This window comes from Notolabrus celidotus, chromosome 18 (genome assembly GCF_009762535.1).
Source record: "Notolabrus celidotus isolate fNotCel1 chromosome 18, fNotCel1.pri, whole genome shotgun sequence".
Lineage (NCBI taxonomy): Eukaryota > Metazoa > Chordata > Actinopteri > Labriformes > Labridae > Notolabrus > Notolabrus celidotus.
The window spans coordinates 1466281-1493495 of NC_048289.1; the positions used below are offsets into that span (position 1 = coordinate 1466281).

At 45.6% G+C, this 27215-nt stretch overlaps 2 protein-coding genes across 3 annotated transcripts in view; both read left to right on the top strand.

The window, feature by feature from the left end:
- The first annotated feature begins 235 nt into the window (after nt 1–235).
- On the top strand, nt 236–3850 carry LOC117830463 (extensin-3-like). The gene is made up of 2 exons (XM_034708598.1): nt 236–2249; nt 3357–3850. Exons 1-2 carry the CDS (start codon nt 236–238, stop codon nt 3848–3850), a joined length of 2508 nt encoding a protein of 835 aa, XP_034564489.1.
- A 2950-nt stretch (nt 3851–6800) lies between these two features.
- LOC117830060 (putative uncharacterized protein MYH16) overlaps nt 6801–27215 on the top strand; it is a 123564-nt gene continuing 103149 nt past the window's right edge. The window contains exon 1 of one of the 2 annotated variants that reach the window (XM_034707979.1): nt 6801–6945. In XM_034707979.1, coding sequence (XP_034563870.1) covers nt 6862–6945 — 84 coding nt within the window. In that variant the 5' untranslated portion in view covers nt 6801–6861. Of the gene's footprint in view, nt 6946–23836; nt 24107–27215 lie in introns of those variants that run through there. The other variant, XM_034707978.1, reaches the window with a different exon arrangement.

Sequence of the window (27215 nt, forward strand, 5' to 3'; positions counted from 1 at the left end):
CTTCAATGAGTTCTTCAGAGATGATGGTGATGGATATAAGAGGGTGTAGTCGTTGGAGAAAATGAGACGAGCCCTCCCTCCAACAGTAGGTGGCATCTTTAGAGTCATGGCAGGCTTCCAGAGTAAACCTGAGAAATCCTCTGCACCAGCATTAAGGACTCAACAAGGAAATCCCCAGACCTGAATCTGAGGAGCTCCAACTGACAAACAGGTTCAGCAGAGGAGTTCTATTGATATGAGCTCCTTCTACAGGACAGCTTCAAGGAAGCCTGAGAAACTAACTGTAAGCCTCCACCTTCATGCCTCCACGCCTCCACCTCAACGCTTCAACCACCAACCCTCCACCTTCACTCTTCCACCTCCACCCCTCAATCTTCACACCTCCACCTCCGAGCTTCAATCTTCCCCTTCAACTTTTATTCCTCCAACTCTACTCCTCTATCTTCTCTCCTCCCCCTTCACGTCTCAATCTGCATGCCTCCATCTTCCTATCTCCACCTTCACGTCTCCACCTCCAAACCTTCACACCTCCACCTTCACGCCTCCACCTCAACCCTTCCAACACCAAGCCTCCACCTTCACTCATCCACATTCAGGCCCCAACCTTCACACCTCCACCTCCATGCCTCCACATCCATGCCTCCACCTCCATGCCTACAATTCCACGCCTCTACCTCCACCCCTCAATCTTCACACCTCCACCTCCGAGCTTCAATCTTCCCCCTCAACTTTTATTCCTCCACCTCTACTCCTCTATCTTCTCTCCTCCCCCTTCACGCCTCAACCTGCATGCCTCCATCTTCCTTCCTCCACCTTCACGCCTCCACCTCCAAACCTTCACACCCCCACCTTCACGCCTCCACCTCAACGCTTCCAACACCAAGCCTCCACCTTCACTCATCCATCTTCAGGCCCCAACCTTCATACCTCCACCTCCATGCCTCCACATCCATGCCTACAATTCCACGCCTCTACCTCCCCCCTCAACCTTCACACCTCCACCTCGGAGCTTCAATCTTCCCCCTCAACTTTTATTCCTCCACCTCTACTCCTCTATCTTCTCTCCTCCCCCTTCACGCCTCATCCTGCATGCCTCCATCTTTCTACCTCCACCTTCACGCCTCCACCTCCAAACATTCACACCTCCACCTTCACGCCTCCACCTCCAAACCTTCACACCTCCACCTTCATGCCTCCACCTCCAAACCTTCTCACCTCCACCTTCACGCCTCCACCTCCAAACCTTCTCACCTCCACCTTCACTCATTCACCTTCAGGCCCCAACCTTCACACCTCCACCTCCATGCCTCCACATCCTTGCCTCCACATCCATGCCTACAATTCCACGCCTCTACCTCCACCCCTCAATCTTCACACCTCCACCTCGGAGCTTCAATCTTCCCCCTCAACTTTTATTCCTCCACCACCAATGCCTCAAACTCAATACCTCCACCTTCACGCCTCCACCTCCAAACCTTCACAACCTCCACCTTCACGCCTCCACCTCAACGCTTCCAACACCAAGCCTCCACCTTCACTCATCCACCTTCAGGCCCCAACCTTCACACCTCCACCTCCATGCCTCCACATCCATGCCTACAATTCCACACCTCTACCTCCCCCCCTCAATCTTCACACCTCCACCTCGGAGCTTCAATCTTCCCCCTCAACTTTTATTCCTCCACCTCTACTCCTCTATCTTCTCTCCTCCCCCTTCACGCCTCAACCTGCATGCCTCCATCTTCCTACCTCCACCTTCACGCCTCCACCTCCAAACCTTCACACCTCCACCTTCATGCCTCCACCTCCAAACCTTCTCACCTCCACCTTCACGCCTCCACCTCCAAACCTTCTCACCTCCACCTTCACTCATTCACCTTCAGGCCCCAACCTTCACACCTCCACCTCCATGCCTCCACATCCATGCCTACAATTCCACGCGTCTACCTCCACCCCTCAATCTTCACACCTCCACCTCCGAGCTTCAATCTTCCCCCTCAACTTTTATTCCTCCACCTCTACTCCTCTATCTTCTCTGCTCCCCCTTCACGCCTCAACCTGCATGCCTCCATCTTCCTACCTCCACCTTCACGCCTCCACCTCCATGCCTCAACCTCAATGCCTCGAACACCATGCTTCCACCTTCAATCCTACACCTTCAGGCCTACACCCCCACACCTGCACCTCAATGCCTCAAACTCAATGCCTCCACCTTCAATACTACACCTCCATACCTCCAGACACATTTAGTAAGTCTGGATCAACTCCTCGTCATCAAAGATGCAGATGCATTTCAGAGTGCCTTGAACTGACTGTCCAGTGCCTCTGTCACTGCGAGGTGCATTCAGGGACTGTCGTAAAAGTGCAATTCATCCCTTATATTGTGTCCATGGCATTTTTATTTGAATCAAAAGAATCAAAATATCTTCATAGTGGTCACACCAAGAATGTTTTCTTTTTACTTTTAGCAGGTTAAATGTGAAATACATCAACTTGTGATGCACCTGGACACATCATCAGTGATGTAACCTGGGGTTATTGGGTGTTTCGGGTCTTTCAACAATCAGACACCCTCAACCAGGCGACCCAGCCGGGGTTGATCAAGCCCCGGCTTGTGTCCAGGTAGCTCTACCCCACCCACGGGTCTCCTCTCCTGATCCACAGCCACCTTGAAGCAACTTCTGCTGCCTCTGTGGCCGACTTGATGGCCCTTCACCTACTGCTTCCTGTGATGCCGAGCATATTGTAGGCCCTGCATAGGGACTGGCCCACAAACCCTCAGCATCCCACCTCAATGGGCTTGCACCTTGCTCGCCACCCGTTGCTTCGGCATTGTTCCACCAGCTCGGTGTACTTTGCCCTCTTCCTCTCATTGGCCTCCTCAATTTACTTTTAGCAGGTTAAATCATTTAACTTAAGATATTACACAAAAATGTTAAAAGAGTGAAATATTGACTATTTGAACACTTGGTAACCCTGATACTGATATCTGATTGACTACATGAATTATTTTAAAGAGAGAAAATGTTTTGGCAAAAATCAAAGACTAAAATCTGACTAACAAATGTTGAGTTTTCGTCGACTAAAACTAGACTAAGACTAAAAAGGGCTGAAAGACTCAAATGTGACTAAAACTAACAGGCATTTCATCTATAGACTAAGACTAAATCTAAAATAGACACCAAAATTAACACTACATTCAGTCCTTCACCTCCATGCCTTCACCTTCACCCCTCCATCTTCACCCTCAACTTTCATTCCTCCGCCTCCACCCCTCTATCTTCACTATTCGACCTTCATGCCTCCAACTTCATGCCTCCACATCAATGCCTTAAACACCCCGCCTCCACCTTCAGGCCTCATCCTCCACTTTCACTTCTCCACCTCCATGCCTCCATCTTCACACCTCCACCTTCACACCTCCACCGCCATGCCTCCACTTCAACGCCTTCACATTTGCACCTCCACCTCCATGCCTCCACCTCAACGCCTTGAACACCATTCCTTCACCTTCAGGCTTACCCCTCCGTACCTCCACCTCCATGCCTCCATTTCAATGCCTCAAACACCACACCTCCACCTCCATGCCTCCACCTTCAGGCCTCCACCACCAATACTCCACCTTCATGACTCCAACACCCCACCTCCATCTTCACGTCTCCACCTCCTCGTTTCCACCTCCAGGCCTCCACCTTCATGCCTCCAACTTCATGCCTCCACCTTCAGGCCTCCACCCCCATTCCTCCACCTTTGCGCCTCAACCTTCACTCCTCCAGATTCACTCCTCCTTGCACACTTTGAAGCAGCATCATTCGTTCATCTAAACCTGCTGACCCACACTGATGGGTAATGAATTATAATGCTGAAATAAATAACCTGTTTGCAAACGCTGCATCAGAACACCGTCAGCAGAGGCCGGACTAATAGAGCGACTGGCGATGCCATACGTTGAAGCACATTCTGATAAAATGAGTCACCTCCACGGCTTTTAGAGCGTGTTCAACATCAGAGACGCTCACACACTTTGCTTGGAGCTGTTTTTGGAGATACATACCATTAGACTGATGAAGAGACGTCTTCCCAGCCAAGAGTCTCTACCCCTCCAGTTCCATCATGTCCTCCTGCCTCCAGCTGACATTGGTCCAACACCTTTCTCCTTCTTTCCTATCCCTTTCCTATCCCTTCAGCCCTGTTTTTTATTTGTAGCATTTTTCAGATGTTTCTTTCTTTTGGACCTTTTTTAATTAGCATCATTCCTCAGTCTGTGTTTTCTTTGACTTCACTCTCTGAGCTCCTCCTACATGAACATCTAAATCTGACCTGCAGCGGTGTGGCTGCCTGCTGAGTCTCCACACTGTATTTCCACTCAAAGCCTGAATCGAGTTTGACATACAGTGTGTTTTTTCATCAGTACCGGGTCAAATTCTTGAGCTCTGCACACACGCTGACATCCGCTCGACTTGGAGCTTTACGAAACCCACGCCAGAAGCTGCCTGTCATCTGATCCCCGTCAGACAATAAGCCTGTAAGAATCCAAAGTTTCCACTGTCGGCCTGATTAAAAACTTAAACGACCTTTTCCCTCCATACCCCAAAGATGAAAGAGGGTAGATTACCTCTGCTGTCACCTTTCCTTAGCTGCAAGGTAAACATTTCATTTTGTGCATGATTTCCTCCCGCCTGCAGCCGCCGGAGGCCCCGGAGACGACGGTCTGACACACACAGGTATAGATGAAAAGCCCGGCGCAGAGTGAAGCTCATTACTTGGTTCTCACTGACACCAGTTAGTCCCACATGACTGGTTTGATTTCATGTGTTTTATTAAAACACATCAGTCTGGTTGTTCAAGCTGCCAGCTCTGTCTACTTTATTGTGACTTCAGGCGACTGAAGCACGATTGCAGGTTAACCTAGCAGTAAGCTATAACACCTGTATTGATCCTGGACCTCCTGGAGCTGCAGTACACACATGATGCAGAACACTTAAAGCGACCTGTTGCAGCAGCTCTGCATGAGTTGGGTCTTAAGTTAGGGTGTAGAGTCCTCCCTGAATCAGACGTTGAAACAAGTTAGTTTGTAAGTTGTGTCGTTTGGTGTCAGCACAGAGATGTCAGGTTCAGGGTCCGGGAGGCAGACACCCTCTCTACTTTTAAGAGTAGGCTTCAAACTTTCCTTTTTGATAAAGCTTATAGTTAGAGCTGGATCAGGCTTGGACCAGCTCTAAGTTATGCTGCTATAGGCTTACAGCGAAATTCCACGAGATCCGTGTCTGGTCAGTCTCCGATCTCTCACAGCACCAGATCTGATAGGTTTCTATTCTAGTCAATGTGTTAACTTCCACTGGATCTGCTCCAGAATAAAACACTCTGTGTTATCACCAGATCGTATTTCACTTCACTACAACAACAAACCGTCATGATGAGAGGAGCCAGGCCTGGAGCCAACAGGTCAGAGGTTTTCAGAGGACCAGAAAGACAACATGGATGGTGGAAGTCCTGTGTTAGACTGCCGGGAGTACTTACACACTTACACACTGGGATCCTATCTCATCCCCTTCCCACCAACCCCCTCATCACTTACTTCAACTCTCCCTGTCCCATTAAAGTTACTAACCATAGACCTTTCTGGAGTCCCTGAACTCCCTTGTCTCGTAGGTTCCTCTGATGAGACAATACAGACGTGCTGGACTCCAGCGGCAACAGCTTCTACTACTCGTCTCATCACTATCACCGCTCCCTCTCTCTCTTATTCTCCTCTATCCCTCTTTCCAGACCCAACTCGGTCGAGTCAGATGTCTATCTAACATGAGTCTGGTTCTGCTCAAGGTTTCTGCCTGTTAAAGGAAGTTTGTCCTCTCTGCTGTAACTAGCTAAATACTGTGAGGTGCAATGCTCATGGTGGATTAAGGTGGGGTCAGACTGAGTCTTATCCTGTCTTGGTGTTGGGTCTCTGTTCATAATTTGACATAGAGTGGTCTAGACCTGCTCTGTTTGTAAAAGAGTCTTTAGATAACGTTTGTTGTGATTTGGCGCTATACAAATAAAGATTGATGATGATGATCTTAACTCACAGAATATGACGTGTTCCCTCTGTGAGAAGCTTTTTTCTTTCTTGATGGGGTTTTGTGCTTCTGTCTTTTATGAGTCCTGACATTTTTAAAAACCTGTTTAATTTCTGTTTTTCACTTTTTCTGGATTTAATCTGCGACCAGGACGCTCTGAGACCATCAGGAAGAGGATCAGGATTTAAAGAATGAGTCAACATGTTTTGGTTGCAAATTAGCCTCTTTGGAGGGTCGCTTTTCTCCACCTTAGGAATGTGTGTTTGTAAGATAAGGTGTGTGTGTGTGTGTGTGTGTGTGTGTGTGTGTGTGTGTGTGTGTGTGTGTGTGTGTGTGTGTGTGTGTGTGTGTGTGTGTGTGTGTGTGTGTGTGTGTGCGTAGGTGTGCTGCACATTACTGTCTCCCAGTGTTGTACTGCTGTCAGAAGGTGGTGCGCTTCATCTGGCAGGAGGGAGAAGTTTGTGTGTGTGTGTGTGTGTGTGTGCGTGCGTGCATGCGAGCATTCGTGCGTGTGTGTGACTGTTGAAGCTCGTCTGTGTTTTCTTTTTGCCCGTCCCCTCCCTCCCCCTCTCCTCCCTCCAGCTCCTCAGGGTCAGATAGCAGGCGTCACACACTTTCACACACACTTACACACCCTCCCTCTCTCCCACACACACACACACACACACACACACACACACACACACACACACACACACACACCCACAGCCTCAAGACAGCACACACACACTCACATGCTTCACTTCCTCCCTGGAGCCGGCTCGGGTGCAGACAGCATGGCAGGCGGCTGTGAGCTGTGAGGATGGAGAAGAGAGTGTGTGTGATCCTGACTGACTTCCACCAGTACAGACCGTCCATCGGGCAGCACGGCAGACACCCGACACACGTAAGGACCCCGCTCCTCTCTCTGTGTTCTTATTCCTCTGTTTCTCTGGACTCATCTTTAATCATCAGCTGCACATGGTCGTCCTCCCTCTCCTTCAGTCTGTCTTCAGTCTGTCTTCAGTCTGTCACTGTGCACCTCAGCGTGCTGCACGGCCCCTCCTCTCTGGAGGCCCCCTCCTCCCAGCTGCTTAATCAACGGGGAGCGTCACGGTGTGCAGGATCAGGCTGTATGTGGATGCTGTACTGACATGCATCATGTGTCTTCATTGTGGCTGTAAAATCCGCTCTTTCTTTTGAGATAAGGTTCTGGTTTCAGCTAGTAAACTAGTTTTGTCATGCACTTCACTCTGTAGGTGCTCACGTACGCTTTCTCCCTGTGCATTACTTTCTATAACATATAAGTCAAGTCCCCAAGCTCTTACAGCTAGCTACCTGTGCAGACGCCTACCTGTACACCACTCTGCTGAACCCACCTCCTCTGGTTACTTGTTATCGTAGTGAGTAGAGCTGGGCGATATTGGAAATTATGTTATCACGATAAAACATTTGATATCAGTCTATATCCATAATTATCATGATAAATATCAAATCATTATTTCATTTAAATGTAAAGTCAGATTTTTGCTCCTGAGTGAAAGTTGAAGACAGTTTGTTAGTTTGTATCTGGATTTAGTTTCTGATGAACTTCTTGAATCCATCATTTCTGACGGTGCTAACAGGAAGCAGGTCTTTAATGGAAGATGAGATTTTAGTGAAGTTTTAGTTTGTAGGTTCTTATTTTCCTCAGGTTGAGCTTATTTGCATTATTTTATTTACATTTACAACAAAGATACCAAATAATATTCTGTGTATCAGTTTATAGTATTGTTTTAAGTTGTGCTCTCCCCTTTAACATTACTAAGGGTTACAGGCAGAGTGATGTTGTTTCCCACAGTGCAGTGAATGCATCACAGTTATTCAGTGTTCAGTTGTCCTACGGTCGTGGTGGACATTAAACCTGTTCACAGCAGAAGTTGTCTCTGTGCTCTTCCTTTACCCACATCCTGAAAGTAGATTTAATGAAGTGTATGAAGTTAATAGTTAACTCAGAGTCGACTCAGTGTCAGATTAACGACTCTGCTTTGAGCTGCTAGGTTTTCAGTTTTCTTCAGTGTCACTGTCGCTCGTCTCAGCTGTGTTTACATTCTGCTCCAAACGTCTTTAAGACCCGCCTACCTCTCACCCTGCAACATGATTGGCTGTTTAATGCTGTCTTCTGCTTCTGTCTAATGTTGGGTGGCAACTAGTGTTAAGGCTCATTAGCGCCCCCTCCCTTTCCAGTGGCTGGGGGGTGTAATTACAGGTTTATCTATATTGATTTTTTATGGAACATTTGTTATATTTATGACCTTTATTTATTTAAGACCTGAGGTTGCTCCTTGGTTATGACCATAGACTGTAAAAAATATGGACGTAGGATCCGTGACGTCACCCATCTGTTTCTGAAGAGCTGTTTTGAGACGGTTGCGGCAGCCATATTGCTTCTGTCGAGCCAGTGTGACGTAAAGAGGCGGGCTTTGAGCCTCCTAGCCAACAGCTGCAGTGTTCCTGCAGGCAGCTGTGCCTCTCATTGGAAGACTAGTAATCTCAATATCTTCTAAATTACCGAATTAGAAAAAAGTTCACCCCCCTCACAGTGAGAGGACGTCGAGAAATGAGCTATTCAGACTACACTCATCTTTTGTACCAGGCTGTAAACATGTTTATTAATGCTGCAAAGATCGTCTTTTCCCCATTCATGTGTATGTGACTTCCGGTACTTCCGGAGCCAGCCTCAAGCGGATCCTCCATGAACTGCAGTTTTTAACACTTCCACATTGGACTCATATTTTTAGACCGGAGGTTGCCGCTTGGTTATGACCCAGTGAGGGAGAAAAGCTGGTAAAAGTTGCAGCTAATACACAATGAAGGGTGTACAAAGTGGATGATGGTGGTAGCTGTGCTGTTTGTAATACAATAAAATACCCCTCACTGCATTTAATACAGGTATGATAGTTGCATGAGTTTATAGGATGCAGCTCACCTTTGAGATTAAGATCTTATTAACCAAACCTTACAGTGCTTTCATTGAGGAGCCTCTCTTTGGTCACCAAATACTTGATGGAGTAAAGTTGGATGTGCATGTTTAGACGACTAAACTATTCTCAGCACCAGTCAGCGAAACAAATGATCATTCATATTTTTATTACTGCAGGCCCAAAATGTTGGTCTTATGTTGTGTCTAAGCTGTAGTTCAGCCTCCCTCCACTAGCTGCCGCTCTGATTAATGTCTGCTGCTATTACGCTCTAAAGCTCTACAACCTGGATGTACACAAGCACAGGTGACAGACGTCATCTGGCAGCACGGCGTGGTTTGGCAGTATGTTGGTGTAGTAAATCAGAATCAGAATCAGAAATATTTTCTGTATCCTGGGGAGGAACATGTGTTACAGTTGCTCTATACACAATAAGTTATACAAATACAATAATAAGCTCTGTAGAAAATAAATACATGGTTGAAGTCCACAGAGACTCCAGTGGCAACAGCTTCTACATCTCGTCTCATCACTATCACTTCTCTCTCTTACTCCCCTCTATCCCTCTTTCCAGACCCAACTCAGTCGAGGCAGATGTGTGTCTAACATGAGTCTGGTCCTGCTCGAGGTTTCTGCCTGTTAAAGGAAGTTTGTCCTCTCCACTGTAACTATCTAAATACTGTGAGGTGCAATGCTCATGGTGGATTAAGGTGGTGTCAGACTGAGTCTTATCCTGTCTTGAAGTTGGGTCTCTGTTCATAATTTGACATAGAGTGGTCTAGACCTGCTCTGTTTGTAGAAGAGTCTTGAGATAACGTTTGTTGTGATTTGGCGCTATACAAATAAAGATTGATTGATTGATTGATTGAAGGGGGCACTCTGGTGGTCTGTCTGGAGTCTGGCTATGGCAGCGTTGAGAACAATCTACGACTTCAGCCCGCAGTTGAAACGCAGACAACAATGGGGGCACAGGAACCTTATAGGGCGTTTTTCGACCGGAGGAACTTCATCCCAGAACTTGGGATTTTACCCCTGCACTACGGTGGGCCGGTGGAACTAGGGTCTAAATTTAGTTCAGGGGTAGATAATCTCCCCCCTAAAAAGCCCCTGCTAGGGGGGTAGTACTTTTCAAAAAGCCCCAGGGCTTTGGGGGGGCAGGGCTTGCAATACTGAACGTGCCTGATTGGTAGATTATCCGCAGTGTTTTTATTCCTCCCTCCGTCCACAATAACATCACACACATCTGTGATTCACTTGATTTCTCTTTCTTTCATTAGTTTTTATTTGTTCTATCTTTTTTGTATGTGTGTGTACTTTTCAAAAGAAGAAGCTGTGATTCTCTTGATTTAGCAGCTTGTAACAGTAGTCTTCTCTCAGCCCACCGTGAATGAGTCTCTCCCGGTGTTATGGTTTTAAAAGTGACCCTGTAAACTGGAGACCTTCAGCTGAGCGTGTCAGTGTTTGTGGAGTTTACACAGCTGTTGAAACACAGAGGGAGTTCCTGGGAATGCAAACTAGTTTAGTTTTTATTAAGATTTCAAAATATCCTCATCAGATATTTAATGATCGTCTAAAGACGTTAATGAGGGATGCATCCGGCTGAAAGTCTCCAGTTAACAGGGTCGCTGTTTAAACCGAAACACCGGTCGATCTCTGTGATCACGGCTTTTTGAGTTCAAAAGGATTTTAAAGCCGTGTTGAAACGTCTTTGCTACTCGCGCTTATCTCCTCTCACGTGTTGATTCAGTGAATCCATCTGTGATGAAATATAGCACCATCTAAAACAGACCAGCTGAGTCTCTTCATGCTAACAGGCTAACTGTTGTGTTGCTCATAATGATACCTGCCTGTCCGTCTGCTTCTATGGTGTCATCTGTGATGAATGGCATTCCTCTTTGTTTTACTGCCCTCTACTGGTCTGGTGGTGTAGTGCATTTACTTTTTATTTCGTCCATACGTCACTGGCCTGATTTGCACAATCTAGCCAGGGCTTCGGCCCCGCAGTCGAAACGCAGACAACAATGGGGGCACAGTAACCTTTTAGTTCAGGGGAAAGTAGTTCTGGGGGCTGAAAGACCCCGGAACTCTTGGTCGAAATGTACCTATAGTTTGTGATGTGTCACATAGTCTGTGGGCTAAAAGGAGGTTGAGTTCAGTCCAGTTCCAGACTTCTTAAATGTTGTGTTTTGACATACAGGGCCACCATGTCTGTTGAACTGCTGCTTTCATATCCAGGGCCAGACCTCTGCATGTGTCTCCCTCTCACTGATACCCGTCTCTCTCTCTGTGGGTTATGACTGTGTGACATTGGCTCCATGATGGTGTTTTCATGGATGTTTGTCTAAATGCCTCTTCTGCTTGTCTGACTTTGTATTTTCACACCAGCAGCACTCAGTTTTACTCACACCTGCATCGGCCCACAAAGACATGAGAGGCTGTGTGGTGTTCTTTGATGGTGTTGCATGTGGGTCATTACCCCACCTTTCAGAGGTCAGAGATAGGGCTCCGTTCAAATGTATAACACATCTGAAAGGAGTCACATATGGAGGAATGCTTGTGATGTAGATATAATACCATGTTGTGCTTGGTTGAACAAACACAGTGTCTGCTCTCTTTAATCTGCTCGTACTGTAACACAGCTGAGTCAGGCGCTTCATTGAGATCATTTATTTTGTAAACATCCATCTCTCCACCAACAACAATCCAGTCATTGATCAGATTAATAAGCTGCTGGTGCTGTAGCGCCCTGCAGCCAGACCTCCACATGAGTGTAGGTGAACTGTGAGGTGCTTCGCTGATCAAAGGCCAGCTGAACCACCTCCATGACCTGGATCCAGAGGCTCCACCTGGGAGCAGTTTGCACACACGTGTCATGATCTACAGTACAAACACTGGACGGGGAACAGTACCTTAGCAGGAAGAGGAACATGCTTTAAACTGACGGGAAGAACCCAAAAACCAGACAGGAGAAGAAACAGAGCAGCAGGTCTCAGATCTGACACCTTGTCAGGATCTTGCTCAGACACAAGAGGTAGCAGCTGTTTGGATTTTTATTCTTAAGACTGCGGCTCAGTGGGAGAGTGGGTCGTCCTCTGATTTAGAGCTTGGTAGTTTGATCTGCAGCTCCTGCTGTCAACAAGACTTAGGCTGTTTTCAAACCGCCTGCTACAAACTACCTAGGAATGTAGTATGTAGTACATACTGTATACAGCATACTACGTCTGAAGGTAGTATGCTGTATGACTGTTCTGTTGGATCTGGTCTGCAGGACTTCCCGGCGAAGACTGGTGTCACTTGACCTCCAGGCGAAGACTGGTGTCAGCATGACCTGTGGCTGAAGACCGGTGTCAGAAGAGCCTACGTGCACAGATTGGTGCCAGCAGCACCTCCAGGCGAAGACTGGTGTCACGTGACCTCCAGGCGAAGACTGGTGTCAGCAGGACCTCCAGGCGAAGACTGGCGTCTGCAAGACCTCCAGGCGAAGGCTGGTGTCAGCAGGACCTCCAGGCGAAGGCTGGTGTCAGCAGGAACTCCAGGCGAAGACTGGTGTCTGCAAGACCTCCAGGCGAAGACTGGTGTCAGCGGGACCTCCAGGCGAAGACTGGTGTCAGCAGGACCTCCGGCACAGGACTGATGTCAGTAGAGCCTCCAAGCAAAGACTGGTGTCTGCAGGACCTCAGAGCAAAGACTGGTGTCATTAGGACCTCCGGCACATGACTGATGTCGGTAGAGCCTCCAAGCAAAGACTGGTGTCAGCAGGACCTCCGAGCGAAGACTGGTATCGGCAGGACCTCAGAGCAAAGACTGGTGTCAGCAGGACCTCCGGCACATGACTGATGTCGGTAGAGCCTCCAAGCAAAGACTGGTGTCTGCAAGACCTCAGAGCAAAGACTGGTGTCTGCAGGACCTCAGAGCAAAGACTGGTGTCGGCAGGACCTCAGAGCAAAGACTGGTGTCGGCAGGACCTCAGAGCAAAGACTGGTATTGGCAGGACCTCAGAGCAAAGACTGGTGTCGGCAGGACCTCAGAGCAAAGACTGGTGTCGGCAGGACCTCAGAGCAAAGACTGGTGTCTGCAGGACCTCAGAGCAAAGACTGGTATTGGCAGGACCCTCGAGAGAAGACTGGTGTCGGCAGGACCCCTGAGCGAGGACACCATTGTCAGCAGGACCCCCAGGCGAAGAACACAACCAAAACCAAAACAAAAGTCCAAACCCCCCCAAAAAATCTGCTGGGTCCATTCTTGGTTTAATCTTTCTGTGACGTTGAGGGAAAACTGAAGGAGGACCAAAGTGCAGATTTTAAATGAAAAAGATTTGATAATAACAGAACAAAAGCTGCAAACAAACTTACTAAATGTTCAATAAACTGAATTCAAAAGAAAACACTTGAAACACTGAGATAAGGGAACATGAGCAACACAAGGATGACAAATCATTACGTACTGCTCGTATAGTAGGCGGTTTTGAAAACAGCTTAAGTGTCCCTGTTCAAGACATTGAGCTGATTGAGTTCTCCATCTTCCCTGACCATCACCTCAAGCAGACTGAACTGCACCCAGCAGAGAGCTGGGTTCAAGCTGGATTACAGGAACAAAATAATATAATAAATATATATAATAAACTTTTTATAGTGGGCCAAATATGAAAACCCCACATTTCTGTATTTTAGCACATATAGATGGGTAAGTCAAGTACCCACTGACCCCAAACATGTGAAATCAAAGACACAGTTCTTTGTTCAGGATCTGCCTTTGTCTGAAAACACAGCTACACTTTCAGAGCTATGCTTTGGGGAGGTCTGCCTTGTCTTCTGCCTTGGCTGTATGTTCTCTTGCTTTGTCTCCTCTCCTGCAGGTGGATCTAATGATTAGTTAACCAGGTTCACCTGCTCTGAGGGATTCAGGTCCACTGCTGCCCTCAGAGAGCAGAGGCGTTGAGGACTGTGGAGTTGTGTTGTTGTGTTTTGTTAATCTAGTCTCTATGTAGTCCTTGTTTATGATGGTTTTGACTGGTGAAGGTGTTTTCTTTGGATAGCTGTTGGCCCCATAGCGCCACCTTAGGGTGGGGAGAAGAAGAGCTCATTTGCATTTAAAGAGACACACACACTGAAACTAACCATTGGTACTGGTTACCTCCTCTGGAGTTTGATCAGTATTATACATTTGACCGAAGCTCGGCACAGACGCTTCATGTAGACCACAGGGGTCTGTGTTCAGAGGATAGAAGAGGGTATAAGATGTCTCCTTTAAAGTAGGTAAAAAAAAAACTCTTTATAACAATGTTGTCACCTAAGACACTTTTTTATTCTTGCACCTTGGTTCCTGAATCTCTACTGTGACTCGGTAGATTAGGGTCGTATTAAAAAAGGATTGCACCAAATATCTTCAATATCAGTCATAAATTATATCTGTGAGGATCTCTCAGTTTGGATTTTCGCTGCCTCTGTGTGCAACAAGCAGCAACCTCTGGTCACAAAATATGAAGCCCATGTGGAAGTGTTAAAAACTGCAATTCATCGAGCATCTCCTTGAGGCTGGCTGCAGAAACACCAGAAACTACATACACACCCATTCAAAGAAGACGATCTCTACAGCAGAAATAAACATGTTTACAGCCTGGTTCAAAAAACAGCTCAGGTCTACGTCGCTAATTTCTCTCTCGGCACAATCTGTACGGGGGGTGAATTTATTTTTAATGCAACGGTTCAAAATATATTAAAGTTGACATATCACTCTTTTTTCATCAATATATATTGGTCTAAGAGGTCCCCAAAACATGTCTTTAAAGTTTATGCTCAAAAAAACACTTTGAAATCAGATTTTGGTCTGCCTGAAAAACCCTCTTCTTCAGTCCTCCTCAGAACACTCTGTTTTCTCTCTGACCACGCCCCCTCAGGAAGTGGATGTGTCCTCGGCTCTCCAGCACGTTGATCTAATGTTTACATGTTGGCTGAATATACACGGCTGCTCACAGACCCGCGTTACTTCAACCCTCTGAATCTGATCCAGAATCTGATCCTGACAGAGAGGCGCCTGTAGCAGGACCTTTCTGAAGGATTGGTCACAGATTTAGTGTTTCTTGTTGTTTTATTTATCAGTATGTAGACGTGTCTTGGTACACAGCTACGAACATGTAGCTATGTGGCTATGCTAACTAGTGCTAGCACTTATCCATGATAAATAAAAATCATCCACTAGATCTTCAAATCTGCAGACGTGGGGAGTAAAACCGACCTCTACCAGAAAGGCAGCAGGACCTTTTCTGAAGGATTGGTCACAGATTTAGTGTTTCTTGTTGTTTTATTTGTCAGTATGTAGACATGTGTCTTGGTACACAGCTACAGCTATGAACATGTAGCTATGCTATGCTAACTAGCGCTAGCACTTATCCATGACAAATAAAAATCATCCACTAGATCTTCAAATCTGCAGACGTGGGGAGTCAAACCGACCTCTGTGTTTATTAAGACAGCCTACAACTAGCATGCCTCCCTCCTAAGCTCCTTGTTAGCACACATGTGTGCAGGGAATGAAAAACGGAGGAGGGATTCAGTATTATTTTATACAGTCTATGGGCTGAACAAGCTCCGAGCTCTGACTCCGTGACAGACCGGATATTGTTGTTACGTAACAAAAACACTGAAGTCTGAAACGGCTGGTTTCACACACATTTACAGAAAGGTGGAGAAATCAGAACAGGGGCAGAATGGATTCTTTTCATTCTCGGGGGGTTTGTAGACATGCCAGGGAAACATATTTCAGGTAGAGAACCATTAAAAAGTCCATTTTGCATGATATGTCACCTTTAAGATTACGATTTTTACCTAAATAAGGACATGACTGACTTGACAGACAGGCGGGAACACATAGCTGTTGGCTAGGAGGCTCAAACCCTGTCTCTTTACCTCACGCTAAGTTTGGTTGAGTTCTGATTTCCAATATGGCTGCCGCTGTCGATTGGCTTCAAAACAGCGCTCAGGAACAGATGGGTGACATCATGGATACTACGTCCATTATTTATACAGTCTATGGTGTGCAAAGAGTGTAGTCTGTAGTCCCATTTAGAGCCCATTAGGTGATTAGTAATCTTCAAAAATCTGAATCTGGTTCTAGTTGGTCCCTTTCATTATTTTTTTTGAAAAATCAAGATCCTGGGTTTACTAAATCCAGATCATTCTAATCTAGATTAAAGAGTTTCAGTTACCCTTGTTGTCAAATCTGAAGGTGGAACAAGGCGTCTCTTTCAGAGGACAAAGGTCTCTTCAGCATTTGTTTCCTACTTCTTTCATCTGACATGACTTGTGTGTGTGTGTGTGTGGGGGGGGGGGGGGGGGGGGGGGTTGTCCCTTCAGTTCTTCTGGTCATATTGGATTAATGACTGTTGCCAAGGGGTTTTGACCAATAAACACCTTAAAGTCATTAGTGTTTACTGAGGAAATAAATCAGCTGAGGAGGAGGAGGAGCAGCATTTCCTCACACACTGATGTACAATCAGACTGATTTGGCTTCTGGTTGAGTCGCCCCCTGCTGGACAGTGTGTTAGCGTCAGAGTTTCATTTCATTGGTCATGAATGTGTGTGAAGTAGCAGGTGTGAACTGGAGTTGAAATGTTGAACAGCTGTTTAAATAAAAGAAAGTAATGGAGATTAACGTCCGTGTTACCTCATCTCACAAGACGAGAGACAGGAGTAAGCAGATGACGATGAGTTTTGGGGAATTGCTTCACCTAAAATCACATTTTATATCTATGAGAAAGCGGTTGTGAGAGTCGTGAATCAGATGTAATGTTTGTTTTGGAGGGAGGAGACGTGCAGCGTGTCTTCTTAGCTCTGCAGGTCTGATCGGACAGTCGTCTCTGCGACTCAAGTCAAAACAGGAAAGCTCCTCTTAAGCCACACACACATACATCATGCAAACAGGGATTGTGCTGTAACAAAGGGAGCATTTAATCTGAGCGCTCTCTACAATAGAGCCGACTTAAGAGCCTGAGCGCTGCGATGGTGCCAAAGGTGAACCATTGATGTGTCACATTTATCTCCCTCTGTTTTCCTGGCATCGGCGTGCAGACTGATGTTGAGTGCTGTGGTAAATCCTGCACTGACAGGCAGATATATCGAGTGTTTGAACGGACCGAAGGCAAAGGAAGTTCAGGTGTGTCAGCAGGCAGACCTCAGGAGGTTAAAAACACACGTCCTAGGTCTTATTTGGACAACGTGGCAATTACCGCCGCACACTTAAGGAAGACAACACCACGTCTAATTTCCCCGCTGACAATCGGCTCAGTGTGTCAGGTTTGTAAACGTGGTGTCAGGATGCAGAGAGGAGAGCTAATGACGCCTCTTTTCCAACAGCACAGATACCAACAGGCGCTCAAGCAGCGACAGGTTTCTGTGTGTGTGTGTGTGTGTGTGTGTGTGTGTGTGTTACAGCTTTCCCCCCTTAAATGTCTTCTTGTGGAAAATGAGTCCACATCTGTTTTTCCAGGGGAACTTCATTTCTCTTTTGTTTTGTGCTTTGGAAGAAGAGCCAGGATTACGTGTACGATCTTGTTTGGCAGGAAGAGAAGAGACTGTGAATGAGGTGAAAATGTGTAGACGGAAAAAAGTTCCACAAGATGCATGTGTTTCCTTGCATCATACATTAAGATGGGCTGTTTTTTATGCTTAATCTGCAGTAATAATAATAATAATAATAATAATAATAATAATAATAACAATGTAGCCCACTTCTCTCTACTCTGATGGAGAGGGGCCCTGAGTTTGTAAAATGAAATAACTTTTCTTTGAAATAAACTGCTAAAAATAATATTTCAGGTTTTAGTCAAGTCTACAAAAATATAAGTAATTTTGGATGCTTTAATATATGTTTTAATGGTCAGAGTAAAAAATGTAATTTTGTTAAATTTACCTTTAACTCAAAAATTCTCCAGCTATCTGAGATAAATCACACCAGACAACGTTATAGAGACAAACAAACTCAATAATTTACTTAATGAAGTTGTAAATAAAATATACACTCCAGTGCTTGTTTTTACAAAATAAAATAAATGAATGAAATACTTCCTTTGTTTTCTTAAAGGTGACATATCATGCAAAATGGACTTTTTAATGGTTCTCTACCTGAATGTGTCCCTGGCATGTCTACAAACCCCCCGAGAATGAAAAATATCCATTCTGCCCCTGTTCTGATTTCTCCACCTTTCTGTAAATGTGTGTGAAACGAGCCGTTTCAGTTTTCAGTGTTTTTCATACGTCACAACGACATCTGGTCTGTAACAGAGTCAGAGCTCGGAGCTTGTTCAGCCCATAGACTGTATAAAATACAACTCAACCCCTCCTCTGTTTTTCATTCCCTGCACACATGTGTGCTAACAAGGAGCTTAGGAGGGAGGCATGCTAGTTGTAGGCTGTCTTAATAAACACAAAGGTCGGTTTGACTCCCCACGTCTGCAGATTTGAAGATCTAGTGGATCATTTTTATTTTCCATGGAAAAGTGCTAGTGCTAGTTAGCATAGCCACATAGCTACGTGTTCGTAGCTGTGTACCAAGACACACGTCGACATACTGACAAATAAAACAACAAGAAACACTAAATCTGTGACCAATCCTTCAGAAAGGTCCTGCTGCAGGCGCCTCTCTGTCAGGATCAGATTCTGGATCAGATTCAGAGGGTTGAAGTAACGTGATCTCTGAGCAGCCGTGTATATTCAGCCAACATGTAAACATTAGATCAACGTGCTGGAGAGCCGAGGCCACATCCACTTCCTGAGGGGGCGTGGTCAGAGAGAAAACAGAGTGTTCTGAGGAGGACTGAAGAAGAGGGTTTTTCAGGCATGCCAAAATCTGATTTCAAAGTGTTTTTTTGAGCATAAACTTTAAAGACATGTTTTGGGGACCTCTTAGACCAATATATATTGATGAAAAAAGCGTGATATGTCCCCTTTAATACCTGTAATTCATATTCACCTTCATTCAATGGGCCCACACTCAAACACACGCACACACACACAGCCCCAAAAGAGAACCTTTCGTTGCAGGCCTGATGTTGTGACGCTTGAGAGCGATGCAATTTCCACAATGGTTATCCAGTAACAGTGCTCCGTCCACAGAGCAGTGACAGATGATACCTGGCGGTGAAAGTCAGGTCCAAACAGCATCCGTTCAGAGTCTGATGAAGGCGGGCAGGCGCAGCGACTCCCGATGTACGATATGGCAGCAGACAGGCGTCCAAGGTGATGAGGTGTCAAGCCAGGCAATTTCTCACAGAAATGTCTCTAACTGCTCACAAGAAAGGTGCAGCACATATATCCAACCTTAGAATGTGGAGCAGACAGTCTTTTAACTCTTTTTAACATATTTATAACACTATAACAGTATTTTTAACCTTCTATGAAATGTTTTAAACCACTTTTATAACAGACTTTTTAACAAGGTATTAACATATTCAAAGATACACTTTTTATTTAAGCTTCTGTGTGTTTTAATAGGTGGCTTTTTTAACAGGGTTACAATGATAATAACTGATATTTATATAGCGCCTTTCAAGATACCCAAGGTGGCTTCACAGGGTCAGGTAGGGGGTCTGGGGGTTAGGTGGGGACAACACTAGCTAACAGGGAAAGGCCTTGAGGAAAAGGTGTGTTTTGACTGCTTCTTTAAAAGCGTCCAAGGTTGGGGCGCTGCGGATGTTGGGAGGGAGAGAGTTCAACAGAGTAGGGGCTGCCACACTGAAGGCTCTGTCTCCAAACGTCCTCAGCTTAGTCGGGTGGATGGAGAGGAGACCCAGGTCTAGGGTTGCCACCTTGGATTTGTGGAAAAAAAGGGACGCAGGACCAATTGTTTGTGGTGGAGGGCTTGGCCACTATAACCAGTTCAGGCTGAAGTAAAGGTACATCAAATTGGGATATAGGACACTTGTAAGCTCTGCCGCTGCAATCTTAAGAAGAGAAGAAAGGTACTTTATTAATCCCCAGGGGGGAAATTCAATTTTTTCACTCATGCTATTTTTGGACATGCTACACATACAGTTTTTTGGGTATATAAATACAAATGCACACACATGCAGTGAACATGCTTAGGGAGAGATGTCAGAGTGAGGATACTGCTGTCAACCAGTGCACCCCAAGCAGTTGGGGGTTCGGTGCCTTGCTCAATGGCACCTCGGCAGTACCCAGGCAAGTGAACCAGCACCTCTCCAGCCACCAGTCCACTTGCCAAACTTCGTCGATACTGGGACTCATACCGGCGACCCTTCGGTTCCCAAGCCAAGTCCCTATGGACTGAGCTACTGACGCCCCCTATCTTGTCTTCTTCTGGTGAACCTTTTTTAGTAAAAGTTGCAATGGCTGCCTGTTTTTGTTTGTTTGATACCACAGCTTGATGCCTTTTTTGTTAATTCTGTGGATTTCCAATGCATTTTCCCTTCATTCACTCAGTCTGGATTGTAACTAGTATATGGTTTATTCACACTCTGACAGTGTCGCCCAGTCAGGATTGTAACTAGTATATGGTTTATTCAAACTCTGACAGTGTCACCTAGTCAGGATTGTAACTAGTATATGGTTTATTCACACTCTGACAGTGTTGCCCAGTCAGGATTGTAACTAGTATATGGTTTATTCACACTCTGACAGTGTTGCCCAGTCAGGATTGTAACTAGTATATGGTTTATTCACACTCTGACAGTGTCGCCTAGTCAGGATATTTAACTAGTATATGGTTTATTCACACTCTGACAGTGTCACCCAGTCAGGATTGTAACTAGTATATGGTTTATTCACACTCTGACAGTGTCACCCAGTCAGGATTGTAACTAGTATATGGTTTATTCACACTCTGACAGTGTCACCCAGTCAGGATTGTAACTAGTATATGGTTTATTCAAACTCTGACAGTGTCTCCCAGTCAGGATTGTAACTAGTATATGGTTTATTCACACTCTGACAGTGTCACCCAGTCAGGATTGTAACTAGTATATGGTTTATTCACACTGACAGTTTTGCCCAGTCAGGATTGTAACTAGTATATGATTTATTCAAACTATGACAGTGTCACCCAGTCAGGATTGTAACTAGTATATGTATTTTTTCATGCTGGTGTCTTGCATGTATTTGCTCCATCTCCTTCCTCGTCAGTCGTCTCTCTTCCCAATTCAAATGGAGACGCCAAAAGTTGGTGAAAAGAAGATCTCAGTGCAGAATATGTTGGTCAATTCAGCCTGCTGTCTCTCTTCGGTCAAGTTTCCCTCCCTGCTTGACCTGCTTTGACATACATGTGACATACATGTGACATACGCATAGACGGGAAGAAAACAGAGACAATTTGAAGTAGCCGCAGAAGCATGGGGGACCTTTCTAGACTACAGGAAAGAAGGAAAAAAAAACTGAAGAAAATCATATGAGGTTTTTGCATTTTCCCCCAAAAATGGGACAAATTGTGTCCTGGGAGGGATTTTTATTTTCCCAGGATAGCTGGTGAAAAAAACAATTCTGGGAAAAAATGGGACGGGTGGCAACTCTACCCAGGTCTGAAGACCATAGGTTCCAGGATGGAGTGTGTTGGTAGAGGAGGTCAGCCAGGTATTGGGGGGCGAGGGCATGCAAGGATTTGTAGGTGGTGAGGAGGAGTTTATAGGAGATGTGGTACTTAACAGGAAGCCAGTGAAGGTGCATGAGAGTGGGGGTGATGTGCTGCCATGGCTTAGTATGCGTGAGAACCCTGGCAGCTGAGTTCTGCACATATTGGAGCCAGTCCAGGGCATTGCTGGGTACCCAGAACAGGACTCCATTGCAGTAATCCAGCCGGGAGGTTATGAAAGCATGGACGAGGGTCTCGACAGCTGAATCTGAAAGAGATGGACGCAGACGGGAGATGTTCTTCAGGTGCTAGAAGGCCGACTTGGTGACAGATTTGATGTGTGACCGGAAGGAGAGGGTGGGGTCAAGAATCACACCCAGGTTGCGGACTTCCGGAGATTGGGAGATGGAACAGAAAGATTTGAGGTTGATGTTTATGGCAGTAACACGGCATCTAAGCGTGAAGAATTCATGCAGACAAAAAAGACGGACGAGGTCTCCATCAGTATTAGATCTCTATTAAACTTCAAATAACTATGATTAAATCATGACTCAGTGTTTTGCGGCTCTACCCGTGTTGATACTCACCTTAAGTGTTTTTTAATCACATGTTTGTATCAAATGATTGTGTGCATCTTCCTGTTTCACTCACTGTCCTGTCATTATAACTTGATCTATCAGAGCCAAACAAACGCTCAGACACCTGGCTTCTTATCAACATCGAACCACCCGCAAAACAAAGCTTACACTCGACTGTCTTTATAAAATCAAACCTGCAGTTACAGATTGTTTAGAACACCTGGGGATACATTTGTAAGTTCTGAAAACATATTTTCACCTTCTATTATTGATGTAAGCTGAAATCAAACATCAACAGTTAGCAGACCCCTCTCTATTGGAATCATCTACCAGTCAGGGTCCTGGAGGCAGACACCCTCTCTACTTTTAAGAGTAGGCTTCAAACTTTCCTTTTTGATAAAGCTTATAGTTAGAGCTGGATCAGGCTTGGACCAGCTCTTAGTTATGCTGCTATAGGCTTAGACTGCTGGAGGACTTGACACACTGGGATCCTGTCTTTCCCTCTCTCTCTGCCTGTCTCTTACTTTAACTCTTCCTGTCCCATTAAAGTTACTAACCATAGACCTTTCTGGAGTCCCTGAGCTCCCTTGTCTCGTAGGTTCCTCTGGATCTCTGCTGCTGTGGACGTGCCAGACTCTAGCTGCTACAACTACTACTATCTGTCTCACCACTATCATCTCTCTCTCTCTCTTGATCTCCCTCTATCCCTCTCTCCAACACGGTCTCAGCAGATGTGTGTCTAACATGAGTCTGGTCCTGCTGGAGGTTTCTGCCTGTTAAAGGAAGTTTGTCCTTGCCACTGTGACTTGCTAAATGCTGCAAAGTGCTCTGCTCATGGTGGATTAAGATGAGATCAGACTGAGTCCTGTCTGTAAGATGGGCCTGGATGTGATCCTGTCTTGATGTTGATAACATGTGTTGTGATTGGACTTTATCATTAAGAGGCTGTGCCATACTAACCTTAGATATCCAGTCTGTAATCCCTGATGCCTGAAAGAGTGAAGAAGCTTTAAAGTGTTGCATGCTGCCCTGAAGGTAGAGTCTTACCGTACCTACTTGTTTACCTGTTTTATGACTCTTGTAAACCATGTAAATTGTTGTGATGTAATTGGTGGTGTCTGGATTTATGGGTTGTTTTTCGACCTCTAATACAGATTTAGTGAGAAACTACAAAGTCCTGAGTTCTGGATTATAAAATCCTCTTTCTGTGGTCTCAGGCTCAGACATGAGTCCAGTGTTGCATGGCAGACTTGTTTGTTGGGGGTCATAGTCACATTTTTTCACATGCATGATCCCATATCATATTGTAATATTGCAAAATATCATTACCTAAAAAAAAAATCAATTGAATATTGCAGTTAATACTTTTCATATATTTACAAGGCTTTTCTTGTTTGGATATTTAACTTCTTTTGTTTGTGAACATGTTTCAAAAGAGATCTTGTCAAAAAGTAACCGATCCTTCACCTTGGAACCTCTGGAGCTGGAGGTATCAGTTTTCCTTTCTGAGTTTGGACTTGCAAAGAAACAAAGTTTTATATTGTTTGAGAGAGAGGAAGCTGCAGGAGGCCGGTCTGAAGAGGAGGGGAGGAAATATGGGCACATGTGTGAGAGGGCAAAGCAAAGGGTGTGTGTGTGTGTCAGTGATGAAGGAGAAAGTGGAGCCGACTGTGCAGGCTGCAGCCAGACGAGCTGGAGTATCTGAGAGTGTGTGTGCGTGTGTGTTTGTGTGTGTGTGTGTGTGTGTGTGTGAGAGAGAGAAAGCAGCTCCAGGTCTCTGTAGCCTCAGCAGCTCATTCAGAGGACAGGCAGGCAGGGAGAGATGAGGGAGAGAGAGGAGCTGAGGAGAGCCAGAGAGCAGAGCGAGCGCCTCGTCTCACAGGTCGGAGAGCTGGAGGAGAACATCAGGAGGCTGCAGGAGGAGAAGAATGAGGAGGCCTCCAGACACCGAGCCGTGAGTCTGCTGCTCACATTTTCCTCTACAAACACTCAGACCTCTTTTGTTTCACTGGGTTTGTGATTGGGCCTGAGTTTCTGCCTGATAAGGGATTCTGAAGGTGGTCATTACAGAGACCCCGCTGGATTATATTAAGTGGATAATGATACGTTAGCAGAGAGAGGGAGATGCAGCCACCGTGCAGTCCCTGTGTTTGAGCTTGTTTTAATGCAGTCTCTCTCTCTCTGTGGGTTTTACTGCTGTGTGACCATTTTCCAGCTTTACAGAGAGAGAAAGTGGAGTGTGTGTTGCAGAGTGTGTGTTTCAGAGAGTGTGTGTTGCAGAGTGAGCTGTCACACTGCTGAAAGGCAGCATGCTGTTTCCTGGCCTGAGGCGCTGTGTGAGACTGAGCGGTTTACAGACAGGAGGGCTGAGTGAGTGACTCGTCCCCTCGCTGTGAGGAGGAGCTGTTTCCACAAGTTTTACTGTGAGGACTAAAAATGTGCATTATTGTTCAGAGGTATGCACGCCATAAATATAACACATTTAACTGCTCTGCTCATAGTGATTATCACCTACCTCTGCTCTCCCCTCAGCTCTGTGGAGCTCTCTCTCTCTCTCTCTCTCTCTGTGTTTTATCATTTTGGTTTATGGTGCCACTCTTTACAGTTTTGTTTCCGTCTCTCTGCTTTTATTATCTCATGCTGAGCCTCAACACACACATGAAAAGATTTGAAATCAGTTTCACTCCAGATTTGAAATGATATTGAGTCTGAATCTTCTGATAGATTAGATATTTATTGCACCCCTAAGACCTGCTCATAAATACAGAAACACTGCAGATATTTCAGCTGTCTACACCATGCATTAGCATCGCCTGCTCACCAAGTATTTAGTGTATTAACCCTCCTGTTATGTTCGTTTCTTAGGGACAACAATGATGTTCCAAGGTCAACTTGACCCAGGACATATTTAATGATTCAAAAGTGTCAGAACCCAAAAAACCCAAATAAACCTTTTTTAAATCTCATTACTAACTCCATTACTAACCATTTAAATCAATATTTAGTGCAATAGTGTTTTTTAATCCTCAAAAATCACAGTTCAATGAGGAAAATTCATGTTGAAACTTTTTTTTATGTACATTGGAAAGTGATTGGGGTGAAATATGTCACACAGTTGCAAAGAAACATTTAGTATTTAACAATTCTGACCCCTTTTAGCCTCCACTTTGACTGCAGGGTCAAATTGACCCACAAACAGTAGATTATCTTTGTAATATAAACATGCATGGGGGGTTGCAAATGTGAAATGAACCATTATCCTTTTCTATGTTTTCCACGCTAATTAAGCCAAGCAGAAGAAGTTTCATAGCCAAAAAATACTTTTTTGATTTTGATTTTGATTTTTGAACTTTAAATGGGTCAATTTGACCCGCAATATAACAGGAGGGTTAAGTAACCATCATACAAACCACTGATGATCTGTTTTTAGTATTGGATGTTGAGCTTTGGCTTTTTGATAATATTGCAAAAGTGGGACATGTTGGCCTCTGCCAGAGTTGACCCTTGTCACAGATCCTGTTTGTAATTTTTATGGGCAGGATTTATGGGTAGGATCTCCTCCCCCCCGGCTGCTCTCAGAATTTCATCTCTACTTTTTGCAGACGATGTGGTTCTGTTGGCTCTGTCAAGCTGGGACCTCCAGCAGGCATTGGGGCGGTTTGCAGCAGAGTGCGAAGCGGCCGGGATGAGAGTCAGTATCTCCAAGTCTGAGGCCATGGTTCTCTCTCTCGGTGGGGAGGGAGTCTTTGCCCCAAGTGGGGTAGTTTAAGTATCTCAGGGTCTTGTTTGCGAGTGGGGGTAAAATGGAGCGTGAGATCGACAGGCGGATTGGTGCGGCATCAGCAGTGATGCGGGCGTTGTACCGGATCATCGTGGTGAAGAGGGAGCTGAGCCAGATTCACCAGTCGGTCTACGCTCCAACCCTCACCTATGATCATGAGCTGTGGGTCATGACCGAAAGGATAAGATTTCAGATACAAGCGGCTGAAGTGAGTTTCCTATGAAGGGGGTCTGGGCTCAGCCTTAGAGAGAGGGTCAGGAGCTCGGACATCCGGAGGGAGCTCGGAGTAGAGACGCTGCTCCTTCACGTCGAAAGGAGTCAGCTGAGATGGTTCGGGCATCTGATAAGGATGCCTCCCGGACGCCTCCCTTTAGAGGTGTTCCTGGCATGTCCAACTCGGAGAAGGCCCCAGGGAAGGCCCAGAACTCGGTGGAGGGATTATATCTCCCGCCTGGTCTGGGATCACCTCAGGATTCCCCAGGAGGAGCTGGAAAGTGTTGCTGGGGAGAGGGATGTCTGGGTCAATATGCTTGGACTGATACCTCCGTGACCCGACCCAGGATAAGCAGAGTGTTACAAACAGTACCCCATAACAGCATAATCCAAAGATCCGTTTAACTTCAGACAAAGTTGACAAGAGGTTATTTTGGAGGTCTCATTTCAGAGTGAATCTCTCCGAGGCAGAGGACCCGGTGTGAAGCTTTGGAGCGTCTGTGCTGTGTCTGATGTTTGTGGAAGTGCTCCAGCGTTGTCCGTGAGATTTGGTCATTACTGGTGCTGAGTGCATTAGCAGACTCTTTAGACGGCCTCAGTGGAGTACATCATAAACGAACCTGAAGAAGCTGGACCGCGGCTGGCTTCACTCTCTTCATTCTTTTCTATTGCACTGGTGTCCTGATGTGACAGATCAGTGTGTGACTGCTGATCTTTATCTGCATGTGTGCACCTATTACAGGTGTGTAAGGGATGTCTGTGGACTGACTTAACTGTCATGAACTCCCTTGCTTGTACTTTTTAAACAGGTATGATAACATGTTTGTCTGAATGTGGTTGAAACTTGGTGTAAAACGTCTGTTTTTTCCACATTACTCCAGAAACTTAGTTTAGGAATATCTCCTAACCCCTACACTTAGAGAATGAACACTCTGACTCCTCGCTCCATTTTTACAACCCTTTTAGAGAAAATAACACATTTAATTGAAAACCCTGTGTGCTCTGGCTCTTCTGTTTCTTTCCTTCGCCGTGCAGAGCCATAAATAAAATCTTAATACGGAGGAGAACA